At 37.5% G+C, this 16120-nt stretch overlaps 1 protein-coding gene and 1 non-coding gene across 2 annotated transcripts; one reads left to right on the forward strand and one right to left on the reverse strand.

The window, feature by feature from the left end:
• Positions 1–223: 223 nt before the first annotated feature.
• LOC145633057 (uncharacterized) lies at positions 224–10984 on the reverse strand. Its single transcript, XM_081685359.1, has 5 exons — positions 10180–10984; positions 9735–10071; positions 3318–4362; positions 2999–3179; positions 224–1776 (listed from the first exon to the last, which is right to left on the reverse strand). Exons 1-5 carry the CDS (start codon positions 10982–10984, stop codon positions 224–226), a joined length of 3921 nt encoding a protein of 1306 aa, XP_081541485.1.
• Positions 10985–11543: 559 nt separating this feature from the next.
• LOC145633318 (small nucleolar RNA R71) lies at positions 11544–11650 on the forward strand. Its single transcript, XR_014112651.1, has one exon. It is a non-coding gene; the product is annotated as a small nucleolar RNA R71 (small nucleolar RNA).
• The last annotated feature ends 4470 nt before the right edge of the window (positions 11651–16120 follow it).

Below are 16120 nucleotides of genomic sequence, written 5' to 3' on the forward strand. Positions count from 1 at the left end.
GAATCATCTGTTAAGATTGATGCTCAATCGACTAGCTTTCTCATTCAATATTGATCCATATTTATACAAGAGGTCTCCTTGGGCTACAAGGAAGATAATACCAAATAATATCATACTCTATCAAACTAGGAAACTAGTAATACTTTCCTAAGATAAGATAATAACTACCATAAGATAATTAATTAGAGAATCTATCATATCTTTCCTAATACCCCCCCCCCCCTCAAGTTGGAGCACTTGGGTCAAAGATGCCCAACTTGCTAAGGAGATAATCAAATTGTTGTTTACCCAAGGCCTTGGTAAAAACATCCGCAAGTTGCTCATTGGTACGCACATAAATTGGAGTAATTAGACCTTCTTGAATTGCATCTCGAACAAAATGACAATCAAATTCAATGTGTTTTGTTCGTTCATGGAACACCGGGTTTTGAGCTATATGGATCGCGGCTTTACTATCACAAAATATCGGAATAGCTTTAGAATGTTGAACCCCAAGACTTAAAAGAAGACCCTTCAACCATTTCATTTCCATTGTTATAGCACACATTGACCGATACTCGGACTCACCAGACGAAGTGGCCACCGTGGGCTGCTTTTTACACTTCCAAGCGATCGGAGAATGGCCAAGGAAGACTAACCAGCCCGAAACTGACCTCCTCGTTAAAGGGCACGCGGCCCAGTCCGCATCACACCATCCTTCAAGAGTAAGGTCTCCATCCGTCCGTAGAAATATACCATGACCCGGGGTACTCTTCAAGTACCTTACCACACACAATGCTGCCTCCCAATGAGCTTGTTGAGGGGCTTGCATGAATTGAGAAAGAACATGTACAGAGTAAGTGAGATCGGGCCGAGTCACAGCTAAATACACAAGTCGGCCCACCAACCTGCGGTACGGCTCTGGGTCTGCAAGAATAGGCCCACTTGCACGGCATAAGTGATGATTTTGTTCCATAGGAGTCATTGCCGGCTTTGACCTCAAAAGACCCGTTTCGGAGATAATGTCAAGAGCATATTTTCGTTGACACAAAAACAACCCCGTACTACTTCTTGCAACTTCAATGCCAAGAAAATATTTTAGAACGCCCAAGTCCTTCATATGAAAGCAAGTGTTCAAATAATTTTTGAACAATTTTAAAGCTGTAGAATTGTTCCCTGCAACAATTAAATCATCAACATAGACAAGAACATTTAATTGAATTGATCCCTTTGTGTAAGTGAACAAGGAATAATCCGAATATGATTGTATAAAACCATATTTCTTCAAGGTCGTAGTCAACTTGGCAAACCAACATCTAGGAGCTTGTTTGAGCCCATATAAAGATTTTCGAAGGCGACAAACAAGGCCCGGCTCATCAGTGGTAAAACCCGGAGGAAGTTTCATGTATACTTCCTCTTCTAAATCAACATGGAGAAATGCATTGTGAACATCCATTTGATGCAACTCCCAATTTTTTGAAGCGGCAATGGCAAGAAAAGCACGAACTGTAGTCATCTTCACAACCGGGGCAAAAGTCTCATCATAATCGATGCCTTCGGTTTGATGGTTACCATAGACGACCAATCTTGCCTTTAATCTTTCAATGCTCCCATCGGAGTTGTATTTTATTTTATACAACCATTGACTCCCAAGGGCTTTCTTCCCGGGAGGAAGCTTCTCTAAAGTCCACGTGCCATTGGCTTCTAAGGCACGCATTTCTTCTTTCATGGCCACCTTCCAACCATGATCTTGCATTGCTTCTTTGAAGGATCGAGGCTCCTTTCCACCTATTATAGCTGCAACAAAATTTCGGTGTTTTGCAGAAAACTTATCACAACTAACATAATGTGCTATAGGATACGGCATACCTGAGGAAGGCGTAGCAATTGGAGTGAGTGAAGTGTCGGATGGACTATTTCGAGCAACATTCATATGAGTGACAAAATCCCGGTATTTTGGGTTAGGAATTTTCGGGCGATGCCCACGTCCCAACAAATCGGGTGTCGTGGGGTCCTCGCCAGTTTATGCCCGAGCTGCTGCCGTGGCAGTGGGGTCAGCCGTGGCAGAGCTGTGTGGCTGGGCAGCTACCTGTGACTAATCGGCTATGGGGTTGACGGTCATGGGTGGCTGCCCCTCTTCACTGTCATAAATTGAAGGTAAAAAATCCATGTTTTCCCCCAAATTAATTGTAGCTTGTATCCCATCCGTGGCTATGTCAATATTAGTGCTCTCAGCATCTAAGTAAGGGTACACATCCTCAAAAAAACGTACATCCCGTGACACAAAAAATTCCTTTTTGTCCAAGTCAAACAAATACCATCCCTTCTTCCCAAAGGGATACCCAACAAAAATACATTTACGGCTTCGACTTGCAAACTTATCCCCCTTTGCTTTTTGGTTATGAGCAAAACACAAGGAACCAAACACACGCAACTCATTAAATAAAGGTGGGGTATCAAACAACATTTCATACGGAGTTTTGTTGTCAAGTAACATAGAGGGTGTACGATTAATAATATGAGCCGCCGCTAGAGCACACTCCCCCCAAAAATAAATTGGTAACCCCCCCCTGAAATCTAAGGGCACGGGAAATATTGAGAATGTGTTGGTGTTTCCTCTCTACCCTCCCATTCTGTTGAGGTGTACCTACACATGAAGTTTGAAATAGGATACCTTGGGCAAGGAAATAATTTTTCAAACAAAAAAATTCGGTACCATTATCACTCCGAACAATTTTTATTTTCTGAGCAAATTGCCTATCAATCATGGCAATAAAAGACATAAAAATCTTAAAGACCTCTGTTTTATCCACTAATAAATATATCCATACAGCACGAGAGTAATCATCAACCAAAGTTAAAAAATAATGAGCACCACAAGATGAGGGTTCGGCATAAGGGCCCCATAGATCACAATGTACTATTTCAAAAATACGGGAAGCTTTATTAACACTTAAAGGAAATTTGTCTCTAGTGTGTTTAGAACGATGACACACTTCACAACTTTTATTTAAATGACCACTAGAATTGCTAAGAAAAGGAAGTAGCTTTACAACTTTTTCGGATGGATGTCCCAACCGTTTATGCCAAAGGGTCAAGGTATCTTCAATCGAAATAGCCGCAATTGATGCCTCCTCCCGTAAGTAGTATAGTCCATCCTTGAGATCACCCATTCCAATCACCTCCCTCGTGCGTTGGTCCTGTATAGTACACAATGTAGAGTTAGTTATGACTTCACAATTATTAGTATAGCACAATTGTGAAACCGAAATCAAGTTACAATTTAATTTAGGGACAAAAAGCACATTATGAAGAATAATTTTGTCCGTTATTTTTACAATGCCTTCTTTCATGGCAACCACGTTCTTGCCATCCGGAAGTCCTACATTGCAAGGAGAAACATCTCGTACTTCCAATAAACAAGTAGCATCCCCGGTCACATGATGGGAGCAACCGGTATCAATAATCCACTTACCATTGACACGATGAGGTGGAGGTGGTGCATTACCCATAACGGCCATCACGGCTTGCCATTGCTCGGGGGATAAGTGCGGCAAAGTGGCAGTAGGTGGGGCCGAGGCATTGTGAGGTGGGGGTGCAGCCGTAGATGGGGTAGCATTGGCCTTAATAGGCGCCCCCTTGCCGCGGCCAGCCTCCTTCGAACCATATTTTTCAACATACCATGGTGGTACTCCATGTTTATCAAAACAAGTGGTGGAATCATGCCCTTTTTTGTGGCAGTGAGTACACACCAAAGCAGCCCTCTCTGCACGAGAAAGTCGAGGCCTGGACTTATTGTCCATGCGTACTGCGAACCCAGCTACCTCCGGGGTCTCCTCCTTTATATTAGCAATGCCGCGAACATGCTCTTCCTGAGCAATTGTCTGAAAAGCCCGATTTAAGGAAGGCAGGGGGTCTTGGGATAAAAGCGTGGATCTCAGGGCTGCATAATAATCAGAGTACAAGCCGAGAAGAAATTGTTGAAGGCGATCTCCTTCACGGCGATTGGCGTGCTGCTTTCCAACGTCGCAGGTACATTTACCACACTTGCAGCCAATCAATGGTTCATGCTTGTCTAATTCATCCCAAAGAACAGAGAGCTTGCTAAAGTACACAGCTACGGGCATTGTTTTTGGTTGTTCACACCGACTAATTTCGGATTTTAATTGCTGAATTCTTGGGCCATTAACAAGACCAAACCGTTCATGTAAGTCGTCCCAAAGTTTCTTCGCATTGTCATAGTTCGATAGCATGGAACGCACCTCCGGATCGATCGTGTTCATAAGCCAAGAGACAAGCATACAGTGTATAGTTATCCAATCATCCTTGGTGCAAGGAGGAGCATAACTCGTGATAGTTCCATCCAAGAAGCCAAATTTCCTCCTGGAGGACAAGGCTATAAAAATCGCATGAGCCCAATCATTGAAATTGTTTAATTTTAGACGTTGTGAGGTAATAAAATCACCGGGACGATCTTGAGGTCCTAGGTAATACGGAGAGTTTGGCTCTATTTTTGGCGGCGGCGGTGGTGGTGGTGTACCCATCTTGTACGGTTGTTAAAAAAAAAAAAAAAAAATTTATGAAAGGTTTACCGGCTCCGATACCATGTTAAGATTGATGCTCAATCGATCGCCTAGCTTTCTCATTCAATATTGATCCATATTTATACAAGAGGTCTCCTTGGGCTACAAGGAAGATAATACCAAATAATATCAAACTCTATCAAACTAGGAAACTAGCAATACTTTCCTAAGATAAGATAATAACTACCATAAGATAATTAATTAGAGAATCTATCATATCTTTCCTAATATCATCTCAATGAATAGATTATTAATTTTCAATTGTTAGAATTTATACTTAGTGATCAAAGATTAGTATCGACATGCGTGTCCAACAGAATGGAACAAGTATTTAAAAACGGAGGGAGTATTATATTAGGGATAGGATTTGTGTCTTTCATTAATGAATTGTAGTGACTCCCGCTGTATTATTTTAAGTGCATTGTTTTGACTAGCACTAGTTTTAAATAAATGAATTGTATGGAGTATAATATTGTGTAAGAAATGTCTGTGGTGAAATAAAAATTATTATAGAACGTATATAGTCGGCTAATTGTTTATTACTCGTTCCCTTTCATAATTATTGACTCATCTTTTTCCTTATTAATATACTCTCCTCGTATTTTTTTTTTGTTTTTTTTTTTTTTTTTTTGTAAAAAAGAAACATTTCTTCTAAACACGTTTGGCAATACTAAACTTTGACCAATAAAATATTTAATTATTAACAAATAAAAATTATAACAATCAGATATCAATAAATCATCCATTGAGACAATTTCAACAAATACCCTTAAGACTTTTTTTTTTTAATGTATAAATCATAAGGGTGTCAATTCGGATAAACAGTTCGGGTTTGGGTTGGGTTTATCAGTTTCGAGTTATAACGGGTCGGTTTAAAACGGGTTGAAATAAAAGAAATAATTAGCGGGTCGGTTGAAAAAAAAAACTCTACGATTATATAATAGATTTAAAAATAGTGATACACTTCAAAAATTAGAAGAAATATAATGAGAATAGGGAAAAACAAAAAATGAAATTGTAACACTAGTTAAAAGTAAAAGCCATCCATGAGCTGACCGGCCCATATCTATTTCATCACATGCTACCCAAAGTCAAAGTCCAGCAGATCTGCCACTTCCACTTGATGTTTATCACCTAACCCATCGAGGCCTTATTACAGTTATCCAAGCCCATCAGAAACCCACAAACATGTCCAGCAAAATTAAAATACCAGCAAGCCCACATATTTAGCCTTTAGGTTATGTCCAATTAGTCTAAGTTACACCCTTGTGTATCCATTTTAGCTGCAACACCAGCCCACAAGCCCAAATTTAAACACGCCCTATTAAAAAGCACCAACTATAATAAGACAACCCATAAAACTAAAACGCCGCCTACCCAACCCTCATTTATTCAAAACCGTCACTTTCAACAGCTATTTTTTTAAAATATATATATATATATATATATATATATATATATATATATATATATATATATATATATATATATATATATATATATATATATATATATATATATATATATTTTATAAAAACGACACTTTCAAACTTAAATTTCTGAATTTTTTTTTGAGTAGAAATTTCTTATATTTATGAATTCTTGATTTTCTCTCTCTAACAATCAAACACAATTCACCTTCTCTCCTCAAAAACAACCATGGATATTCGAGATGAGATGAAAAATCAAACGGATTCTCCCAAAAAATGATAACGTTATGTAAATATTACTTAGTTTTGTTTGAATTTATATGAATATCATTTAATTTTATTTGAATGTAATTCGATACTCTGTTGTTCGAAATTTTTATTGAGATTTTTAGTGAAATCAAACGAATACCTTATGTTCATAAAATGTTTTAAAATGTTCATAATATTAATATTTTTTGTTCATATGATAAATATTCTTAATAATCATAAAATGTTATCATTTTGTTTGTTTATGCTTATGTTTATATGTTGAATGCTTATGTTCACTTTCTGAAATGTACATATTCATATTTTTTATGTATATGTTCACTTTCTTAAATGCTTATGTATATATTTTGAATGCTTATCCAAACTTTCTGAAATGCATATGTTCACTTTATGAAATTCAATGTTGATATATTTTTTTTTTATGTATGTGTTAATGATAGGCGTGTCGCGTACCTAACAAAAATAAACCTAACTAGACCACTACTATGTAGACGGGCAAGCAAGGGTCAGATCCTAAGAGACTATGGTTCAACTAATTAAATAGACTCAAGCAATTACTAAGCAAGTAACCAAATCAAATAAGTGAGAATCAAGAACTAAAGAGCTAATTAAAACGATTAAATCAAAACAATATGACAAATAAATGCTAAAAACATCTAAGATCAAGCATCACCACGAATACAATTAATGCATTAGTCGTTCTACCCCTAACATATAATTCAATTGATTAATGAGGAAAAGTAATCCATGAATAATGCCAATGGTCTCTCCCGAGTTATCAATGGCTTCTCTAATCACAATCAAGCCTACTTCCGTGGAATCATGTAAATTAAAGACCTTAAGCACATTACTCTGACTTCCTAATCATCCATTCAACTACTCCCGTGATGAACTTCAAACCCTTAATTGATTTATTCAAATCCGTCAAAACCCAACTTCCGTTGCGATTAAAACAAAAGATTAATAACAATACCAATTATCCCCAATCTAGTATTGACATAAGCATAATCAATTAAGCATATCAATTACAATTATTATTAGAGAATTTAAAGAATTAATTCATGCATTAATCATATTCGGGTTCCGCTAGATCTTGGAATAAAGAAACTACTCACACATATTAATGGAAGCAAAAACAATATTCAATGAAGAAAACATGATTAATAAGCAATTAAAAGTAAAAGAAGAAATAAAGATGAATACCAATTGCTTGAATGAAGAAGAGTACCCATTGTTGATGAACAAAGATCAAAATTTGAAAGTGCTATCTAATCTAGATCTAGAGATAATAATAGGGTTCTAATGAATGTTTTTTTAAAAGCTGGAAAATAATAACTCCCTTTTTTAATCGGGGTTTACAATGGGTATTTATAACCCCTAATATAAGAAAACCCGAAAAAAAAAAGGAAAACGCGGTCTTCGACACTCCGCCCGGTCTGACCGGGCAAGGCTGCCCGGTCGGGCGCGAGAAGCAAAATTGACCTTACGCCTTCAAAAAATTCTTCATATGCAGCACTTTTGTCCACCCAGTCTTCCAGGGCAATGCTGCCCGGTCCGGACGAATAGAGATCATACTCTTCATACTTCCTCTCTCGTGACTTCTCTTATTTCCTTCTTCGCCCTGGCTACCAGGGCAATGTTGCCCTCCAGGGCGGACACGGGAAAAATTCTTCTCCATCTTAATAAGCTCTCATGGCTATCCAAAACAAGTCCAAATCATTCGAAAATCTTCATGTGCCTACAAAATCAGTTAAATAGACCAAGCCACACTAGAGAAGAGAATATTAGCGAGAATTATCTCCGTAGAGCTCAAAAACCATACGAAAATAGCTATAAAATGAGGGTAAAATATGGTATAGAACGTGTACATCAAATTCCCCCAAGTTAACTTCTTGCTTGCCTTCAAGCAAGACTATCAATGACTATCAACAACCAAATAAACATACTTCACCCCATAATACATTCGAAAATATCATACTTATAATCGAAATCGGACACACAAGCATCTTAGCCAACCAATCACCTCATTCAAACTATCAATCAACCTGAATAGCCATCAAACATAGTCAACCATGTACACATAAGGAATCAATTACTAGAATATCTCACTTAGTGGTCACTTCGCACAATTTTATGTGGCGAACTAAAAATGAGCCCGATCTCTCTCATATCCCCACTAATGATGATAACCCCCCTTATCTCACAACACTCGCGTGTTTAAAGGGTAATAATGTCGCTCAACCTAGTCAAAAGTCGACTCGAAATGTGAAGCATACTCCAGCATTTTGACAAAAGACTCATTTCACAGAACACAATACTATGGACGAAGGTCAGAAGATCTTTTTCAAGCTTGTAATGTAGGTCGAATGAAAATGGGTAGGAAAAATTTGGAAAATGTAGGCAAATATAGTCCCTCGGGGAAGCCATAAAAAATGAACATACAAATCAAAATCCCATCGAACTAATTCACAAGAATATACGCTCCAAACACAAATTGAATTAAGAGCAACTACCACCTTATTCACCCTACATAATCAATTCATCACACAATTCTTATTTTTGAAGCTCTTTTATTTATCCTTTAAGAAGCTGAATTGTTTTTTCTTTTTTTTTTTTCAAACTATAAGAGCTTCAACAATAGATCATATATCAAAAATTTCAAGAACCTTCAAGCTTCAAATTTGTCTTCTCCAAAACATCATCACAAACCAAAAAGAACACGGAGATAGATGGATCCCCCAAGCTAGACTTGGGATAAGTTACTAATTTGGGGCCGATAGGTTAATTTTGTGACTTAGATGAAGAACATGGACAAGGCTACAACATGGGTAAGCAAGAAAGGGACATACGTTTCTAAACTCATCTAGAGGCTACCTAATGAACATGGCCTTCGTCCTCCTCATCGTGCATGTGCAATGTACCATGACACACTACTAAAAGTCTCAAGACAAAACTAAGATCAATGTCACACCAGGAACTAACACACATGAATAAATAATAAAGGCTCAAGCCTCGCAGTTAACACAGTCAAGCTCCAAATTCATACACAGTTGCGCAAAGTTGATTTCCATTAGGCCAAGACAATCCAAAATCAGATCATGATCATTTAATCCGCATTGCAAGTCTTTCAATCAAAATCAAGCAAAAAACCTTTAAATCATCAAGGATAGGGGCACAGAGAAGTAGTTTACTAGCTATTCATCGTCATGATTCACAAAGTAACTGCCCAAAGCCAAAATTAATCCCTCCCCCAAGCTAAACTTCACATTGTCCTCAATGTGAACATATATCGAATAAGAACGAGCAAGGGAAAAAGAAAACTAGGCCCTACTGGCAGAGGAGGGATCACACCTAAGGGCGGAGCTGGGACCGCCCTCAAAATAACATCGCATCATAACCCCAAGACACTAAAAAAAATAATAAAAAATAAATCAATAAAGGGAAAATAAAATAAATAAAAAACGGAATGGGTTACCTCCCATTTAGCGCTTGTTTAAGGTCTTTAGCTCGACCCCGAGAAGATACTTTGTGGTATTTCTCATCAATATATTCACCTCCAAATGACTCCTTCAAATTAGAGTTGATGTGTTTTGTATCCGAGCGAATTTTGATGTAGCTAAACCCATCATGTGGTGGAATATTGTCCTTTTTGCGCACAAGATTTCTATTAGAAACACACTTATTAACCAAAGGGTTAGTAGCATCAATTCTCAAACAAGTACCACCATCAAAAGTAAAATTATGGTCATTGAAAAGCTTAAACAAAGCTTGTTTAACCTGAGCTCTAATGGTCACTTGTCCTTTAGGAACATCTATTAAAGCTTTACTTGTAGCAAGAAAAGGATGACCAAAGATTATTGGGATCTTAAGGTCTTATTTCATATCCACTACAACAAAGTCAACTGGAAATACAAGTTCACCAATCCTAACTAATACATCTTCAACTACACCCATAGGGAGTCTAACAGTTCTATCATCCATTTGAAGAGATATGGGGGAGGGTTTAAGTTTTTTCAAACCTAATTTTTCATACAAAGAAGAAGGCATTAAATTAACACTAGCACCTAAATCACACAAGACCCTATCAAAATATGTTTCATTTATCTTGCAAGGAATAGTAAAACTACCAGGATCATGCAATTTAGGTGGTAGGTTCTCATGTAAGATATCAGAACATTTCTCCTTTACTACCAAACTTTCTAATTTCTTATCATTATGATAATGATCTAGAATTTCTTTCACAAATTTTGCAAATTGAGGCATTTGAATTATAAGATCTGAAAAAGGAATGGTATCATATACCTTCTTAAGAGTCTCATAATACTTCCCAAAATGCTTATCGAGCACGACTTTTGATAACCTTTGCGAGAAAGGCATTGGTTCCTCATAGGCTTGTGGAGCAACATATTTGGGACCTTCATTCTCACCCATTTCAGTTTTCGACTCCAGATTGCACACTTTCTCCTCTAATTCCCCCGTAGTCAGCTCATCTCCCTTCACAAAAATTGCATTGCATTGTTTCGTTTGGACTTTTGCTTGATCTTGAAGAGTTGACAGATGACTCACTTGTTGTGATAGTTGAGAAAGATGAGTTTCTATCCTCTTATTTTGAGCAACGAGCAGTTGGATCGAATTTTCAAAATATTCATTCTGCTTTGCTTGTAACTCAAATTTCTTTGATATAAGCTCTTGTTGTTGGTGTTGAGAAGTAGCAAAAGTCTCCATAATGGATTCAAGATTTGAAGATTGAGGTGGTGGTTGGTGCATGGGATGATGATTGAAAGGTGCCCTTGCTTGAAAAGCTGGTGGTGGTGGAGGATTTGCTATATCTTGAGTGTTCTTGTATGAGAAACCTTGATGATTTCTCCACCCTTCATCAAATGGCCTTGTGGAGGTCGTGGTATAAAAAGCATTAGCTTGCTCAATCGTCATTCCATCATAATTGGGTTGACACTTCCGCGCAGTATGGCCTTGCAATCCACACATCTGACAAGTTTCCATCGAGGGTCAAGGGGACTCAGCTTGGAGTTGATTGACCTTATGAGTTATTGCCTACACAGAACTAGTCAACATGGTTATAGCATCAACATCATGTTTATTACCTGTGTTGATAGCATTTCGTCCCCTTGGATGGTAATTATCATTAGCCGCCATCTTCTCAATCAAATCCTTCGCATCTGTTGGGTTCTTCGTCATGATAGAACCTCCAGACGCAGCATCAATGTATATGCGAAACTCATGGGTCAAACCATTATAGAATGTTTGGATCAACATCCATTCTAGAATACCATGGTGAGGGCATTGTCTCTTCAATCGCTTAAACCTTCTCCATGCATCATATAGGGAGTCGTCATTAGATTGATGGAAGGTAGATAGCTCGTTCCTTAATTTTGCGGTTTTCTCTTGCCCCAAGAATTTAACTAGGAAGGCCTTAGCAAGCTTGTCCCACGTATTAAAGGAACCAGTACCTTCATCTCGTAGCCACTCCCTTGCCCTATCCCTTAGTGCAAAAGGGAAAAGGCGTAGTCTAATAGCATCATCAGTGACACCGTTAAGCTTCATAGTGTCAGACTTCTCCAAGAAACTATCAATGTGTGTCACAGGGCAATCATTTGATGAGCCCGAAAAAGAATCATTGGAAATGAACTGTATGAATTGGGGCTTCAACTCAAAACTCTGAGCGGTGACAAGTGCTCTAACAATACTGGAGAGAAATCCGGTTGTTGTATCCAGAATACCATACTCCAAAAGAGATTTTGTTCCTGGGTCGACCATGTTTCTTATATTTCGATTTCTCCTTTTTCTACCTCTTTGTCTTCTCGCAGTAGCTTCGATCTCAGAATCAAAAGGTGTTAAATCATCTGAACCTGAACTTCGAGTTTGCATGCAACAAAGAAACTAAAACGGGAGATCAAAGACACAAGGAACAATAGCCGAAGCAACAGAATATATGCTTAGTAAAACGAATCACAAATAACTAGAATGAAATCGTTAGTCCCCGGCAACGGCGCCAAAATTTGATAGGCGTGTCGCGTACCTAACAAAAATAAACCTAACTAGACCACTACTATGTAGACGGGCAAGCAAGGGTCGGATCCCAAGAGACTATGTTTCAACTAATTAAATAGACTCAAGCAATTACTAAGCAAGTAACCAAATCAAATAAGTGAGAATCAATAACTGTTGACTCGAATGAACAATACAAGAGGGGGGGTGAATTGTATTGTGGAGGAACTGGGGTAATTTTTGCGGAATTCTTAAAGAAACTTAAACAAAACTTTAAAGTGCAAGAGAGATTTTACGTGGAAAACTTCTTGGCCCTAATCAAGAAGAAAAACCACGACCACAAGGGATTTTAAACTCAACTCTTAATAATAATAGGGCAAACAACCTATTACAAATTAAGACTCTAAACTCAAGTTCCTCAACGAACTTAAGTTCCCCCTCAACTGATCCCTCAATCAGTTAAGCTCTCGAATCTCTCTCTTTCTCCTTGCTTCACTCAAAGCAATTACACACTCTAGAGTTTACCCAAACTCTACCCCAATACAACTCAAGATAAAACTCCTAAGATGCTAAGTACAAAGACACTCAAGAACTTAAGTGGATTTTTTACTCTTTTAGAAAAGCTAAGAATTGTAATGCTCAAGTGTACTTTTCAAAACAGAAAACTAATCCTATTTATATAGGAGGAAAGCAGTTTAAAACCTTACGTTTTCCTTAGCTCCCACTATACCACAACTTCCATGAAATAAGGAAGTGCAGTTCGTGGATGCTTGGGCAGCAAGCTGAAGCGCACAGTAAGGAAGTGGTTCCTATATTTTCTCAACCTCCTTTACCAAGTAAAAGCCATTTTAAAAAATAGTTTTACCAAGTCAGATTTTCCAAAATGTTAGGATAAAATCAGAACAGAAAATCTTTTAATAAATAAGATATTTTTACTTAAAAGATATTTTTCCGAAATAAAATTAAATCTTTGTTAAAGAAAGGAAAAATAAAATCTTTATAATCTGAAATTAAATCCACTTAAATCCTATCAATTAACAATGTACTTAACATATATACAAGAAGCCTAAAATAAATAATAAAGATACAATAGACTCCTTGGAACACAGTGAAGCTTCGACTCTGGAGCTTCAGTTCCTCACTCAAGGAACTTGGCTTCTGATTGTCTTCTATGCTTGTCCATAGCTCATCCTTTAGACTTGTTCCATGCTCCATTCTAACTCTAGAACTTCGTTGCATATAAAGCCTGTCAATACATCAAAGCTAATAGACAAAAGTTAAAGCCCCTATGGGTTTGCTTAGGTTCCTTGAGTCATCATCAAAACTTAAGATCAACAATATTCCCCCTTTTTGATGAATGACAAACCTAAGCAAACTCACAAAATAAAAATTTTGAAAGACAATCAGAAAACGAAAAACTTAAAACAAAAATGAACTAGCTAAATTTAAACAAGGAACTGAATGAAAGTTATAGTTATACCTTCTATTGTAAATGGATGGAGAGCTTGTCAACAATTGAGTTTGCCTTCTTTTCCCCCTTTTGGCGTTCATCAAAATTAATGCACACAAATATACATATCTAAACACAGCACCATTTTATTGGTTTGTGTCCAAAGCCTAGAACAAAGCACATATAGGCAGAAATAGTATGCAAATAGTCATAAAGCAAGCAAGCAACATCCATATAAACAAACTGATGTTCCTCCAGAACATCAAAAACAAAAGAAAATACCCTGTTTAATTGTTTACATACCAAAAGAAGCAAAATAAACCAAGTTTAATACAGACCAAGATCAAAAGATAGTTTGTTATATGAGATAGGCAGAAAATAGGATTAGGCAGTAGGGGCTGGGGTCTTGTTCTCTTCTTCTGTTTCCTCAGCAACTTCTTCTTCAACAACAATATCTTCCAGCTTCTTCAACAACTCAGCTTGGCCTTGAGAGAGAATTGAAGTGCTTTCCTTCATTGCTGAGGTGAGTTCCTTAGAAGCATGCACCAGGTCTCCTACCAGCTTCTCAAGATCTCCAATCCTCAGGAGTAGAGTTGGTTGAGCATCAGATAACAACTTGACAGCATCCTTGAGTGCCTTCAGTTCCAAGGTGGAACTCACAGAACCAAAGGCAGCAAGTCCTGTATTTGCACTTACTAGAGCAGAACGAGTGATAGATTCCTGAATAAATATGCCCTGTTCCCCCTGAACAAAGGCTTTCTCTTCATTGAGATCCACAAAAGCAGCTGGAGCCTCAGCTTTCGCTTTTGGCTTAACAGCCAACCTAATGCTCTTCCTTTTCCTACCACCAGAAGCATTACCTTTCCTGCCCTTCTGTTCAAAACATTCTTCTTTTTCCTTATTTTCTTCCTCTCCCTCACTTTCCTCTTCTTCCAGCCATTTGTCCAACTCCTCTTCCTCAGTCAGAACCTTAACTCCTTCCTTAGCCTTAGGAGTTTGTTTAGGAAGGAATTGGGTAATACCATCAACAACATGCAAGTTTCTACTTTCTAGGGTTTTGGGTTGAACAAAATGATTGGTTTGTAGTTTGATATGTTCACAATTCTCCACAGAAATACTAAAACTCTCAGTGAGAGTAATGATTAGATTTGCATATCCAACCTTCAAATGGTTTGCAAGACAGTGGGTGAGGTGTTTTATCATGATGGAAGGGAAATTGATTTGGATTTTGTTTTCAAGGCAGTACATCAGCATAGCATCAAGGTGGTTAGCCTCATGCCTATGCTGAGTTCTTGGAACAATGGCTAAATGCACAAAGATAAACAACAGTTTTTGAATGGGAGAGAACAGATTATGATTAGTTTGAACTTTAGACACCTTTCCACCAATTGATTCCACAATATCTTTTATGGGCACATCACCTACACTTTTATCAGTAGCTCCTTTAAAATATTCATCAAACCCCTCATTCGGAGTTCCAAAGATAGCACATAAATAATCAGCATCAAAACTAATTTTCTTATTTTTAACTCTTGATACACAAACACCATCATAATTCTTAAAATTTGCACAGAATTCTTTCAAAGGAGCATGAGCAAGCACATTATTGTAACTTTCACTAAACAGTTGCACCCAATTTTGAGCCTATAAGATTTCAAGTAATTCAGAATACTTACTTACTTCACACCATGGCAAGTTGATGCAGAAACCATGAATGAAGCGTTCAGAGCTTGCTTCGACTTTCTTTTGAAATGGAGACTTTTCCAACTGAATTCTTTCTCCTAATTCCTCCCAGCCCTGATCCTCAAGTTCCTCCAGCTTTCGTTTCTTTGACTCAGCAGGCAAGTTCTTTGGTTTCTCAACAGAGGGTTTTGTTTGATTCTCTTGCTCGATATCCATGGGTGAATCTTTTTGAGGGGTAACTTGAGGTTTTGGTGAAACATCCATGGGTGAATTCGCTGAATCGGTAAAATGTAGGGTGTATTTTACAGAGTGAGGAGGTGAGGAACAGTGTGTAGGGTTTGGTGTCATTTTATAGGGGTGGAATTTTAAGGGATAAAAGGGTCGGTGGAAGAATGTGGAAGGTTAATTGAATAGTGCAGGTGTCGTTTGATGAAGGATAGAGAAGTTACTTTGAACTTGGTCAGTTTAAAGAATTAATGTGATTTGACATGAGAGGTCTAGGTAAATTATCAGAGACTTTGAATTGAATGCAAACAGTCACGGGTGTTTAATCAACAATTTGAGAGATGAATTTGAATTTTAAAAGATAAGCAATGAGGAATAATTCAAAATAAAAGATAAGATTTTAAGAGATAAAATTAATCAACTGATTAGTTAATTAATTCTCAAAAGATAGAACAAAATCTTATAGATTATTTCGGAGGAACTAGGAACAATCAACA

The sequence above is a fragment of the Chenopodium album genome, chromosome 5 (assembly GCF_948465745.1).
Source record: "Chenopodium album chromosome 5, dcCheAlbu1.1, whole genome shotgun sequence".
Lineage (NCBI taxonomy): Eukaryota > Viridiplantae > Streptophyta > Magnoliopsida > Caryophyllales > Amaranthaceae > Chenopodium > Chenopodium album.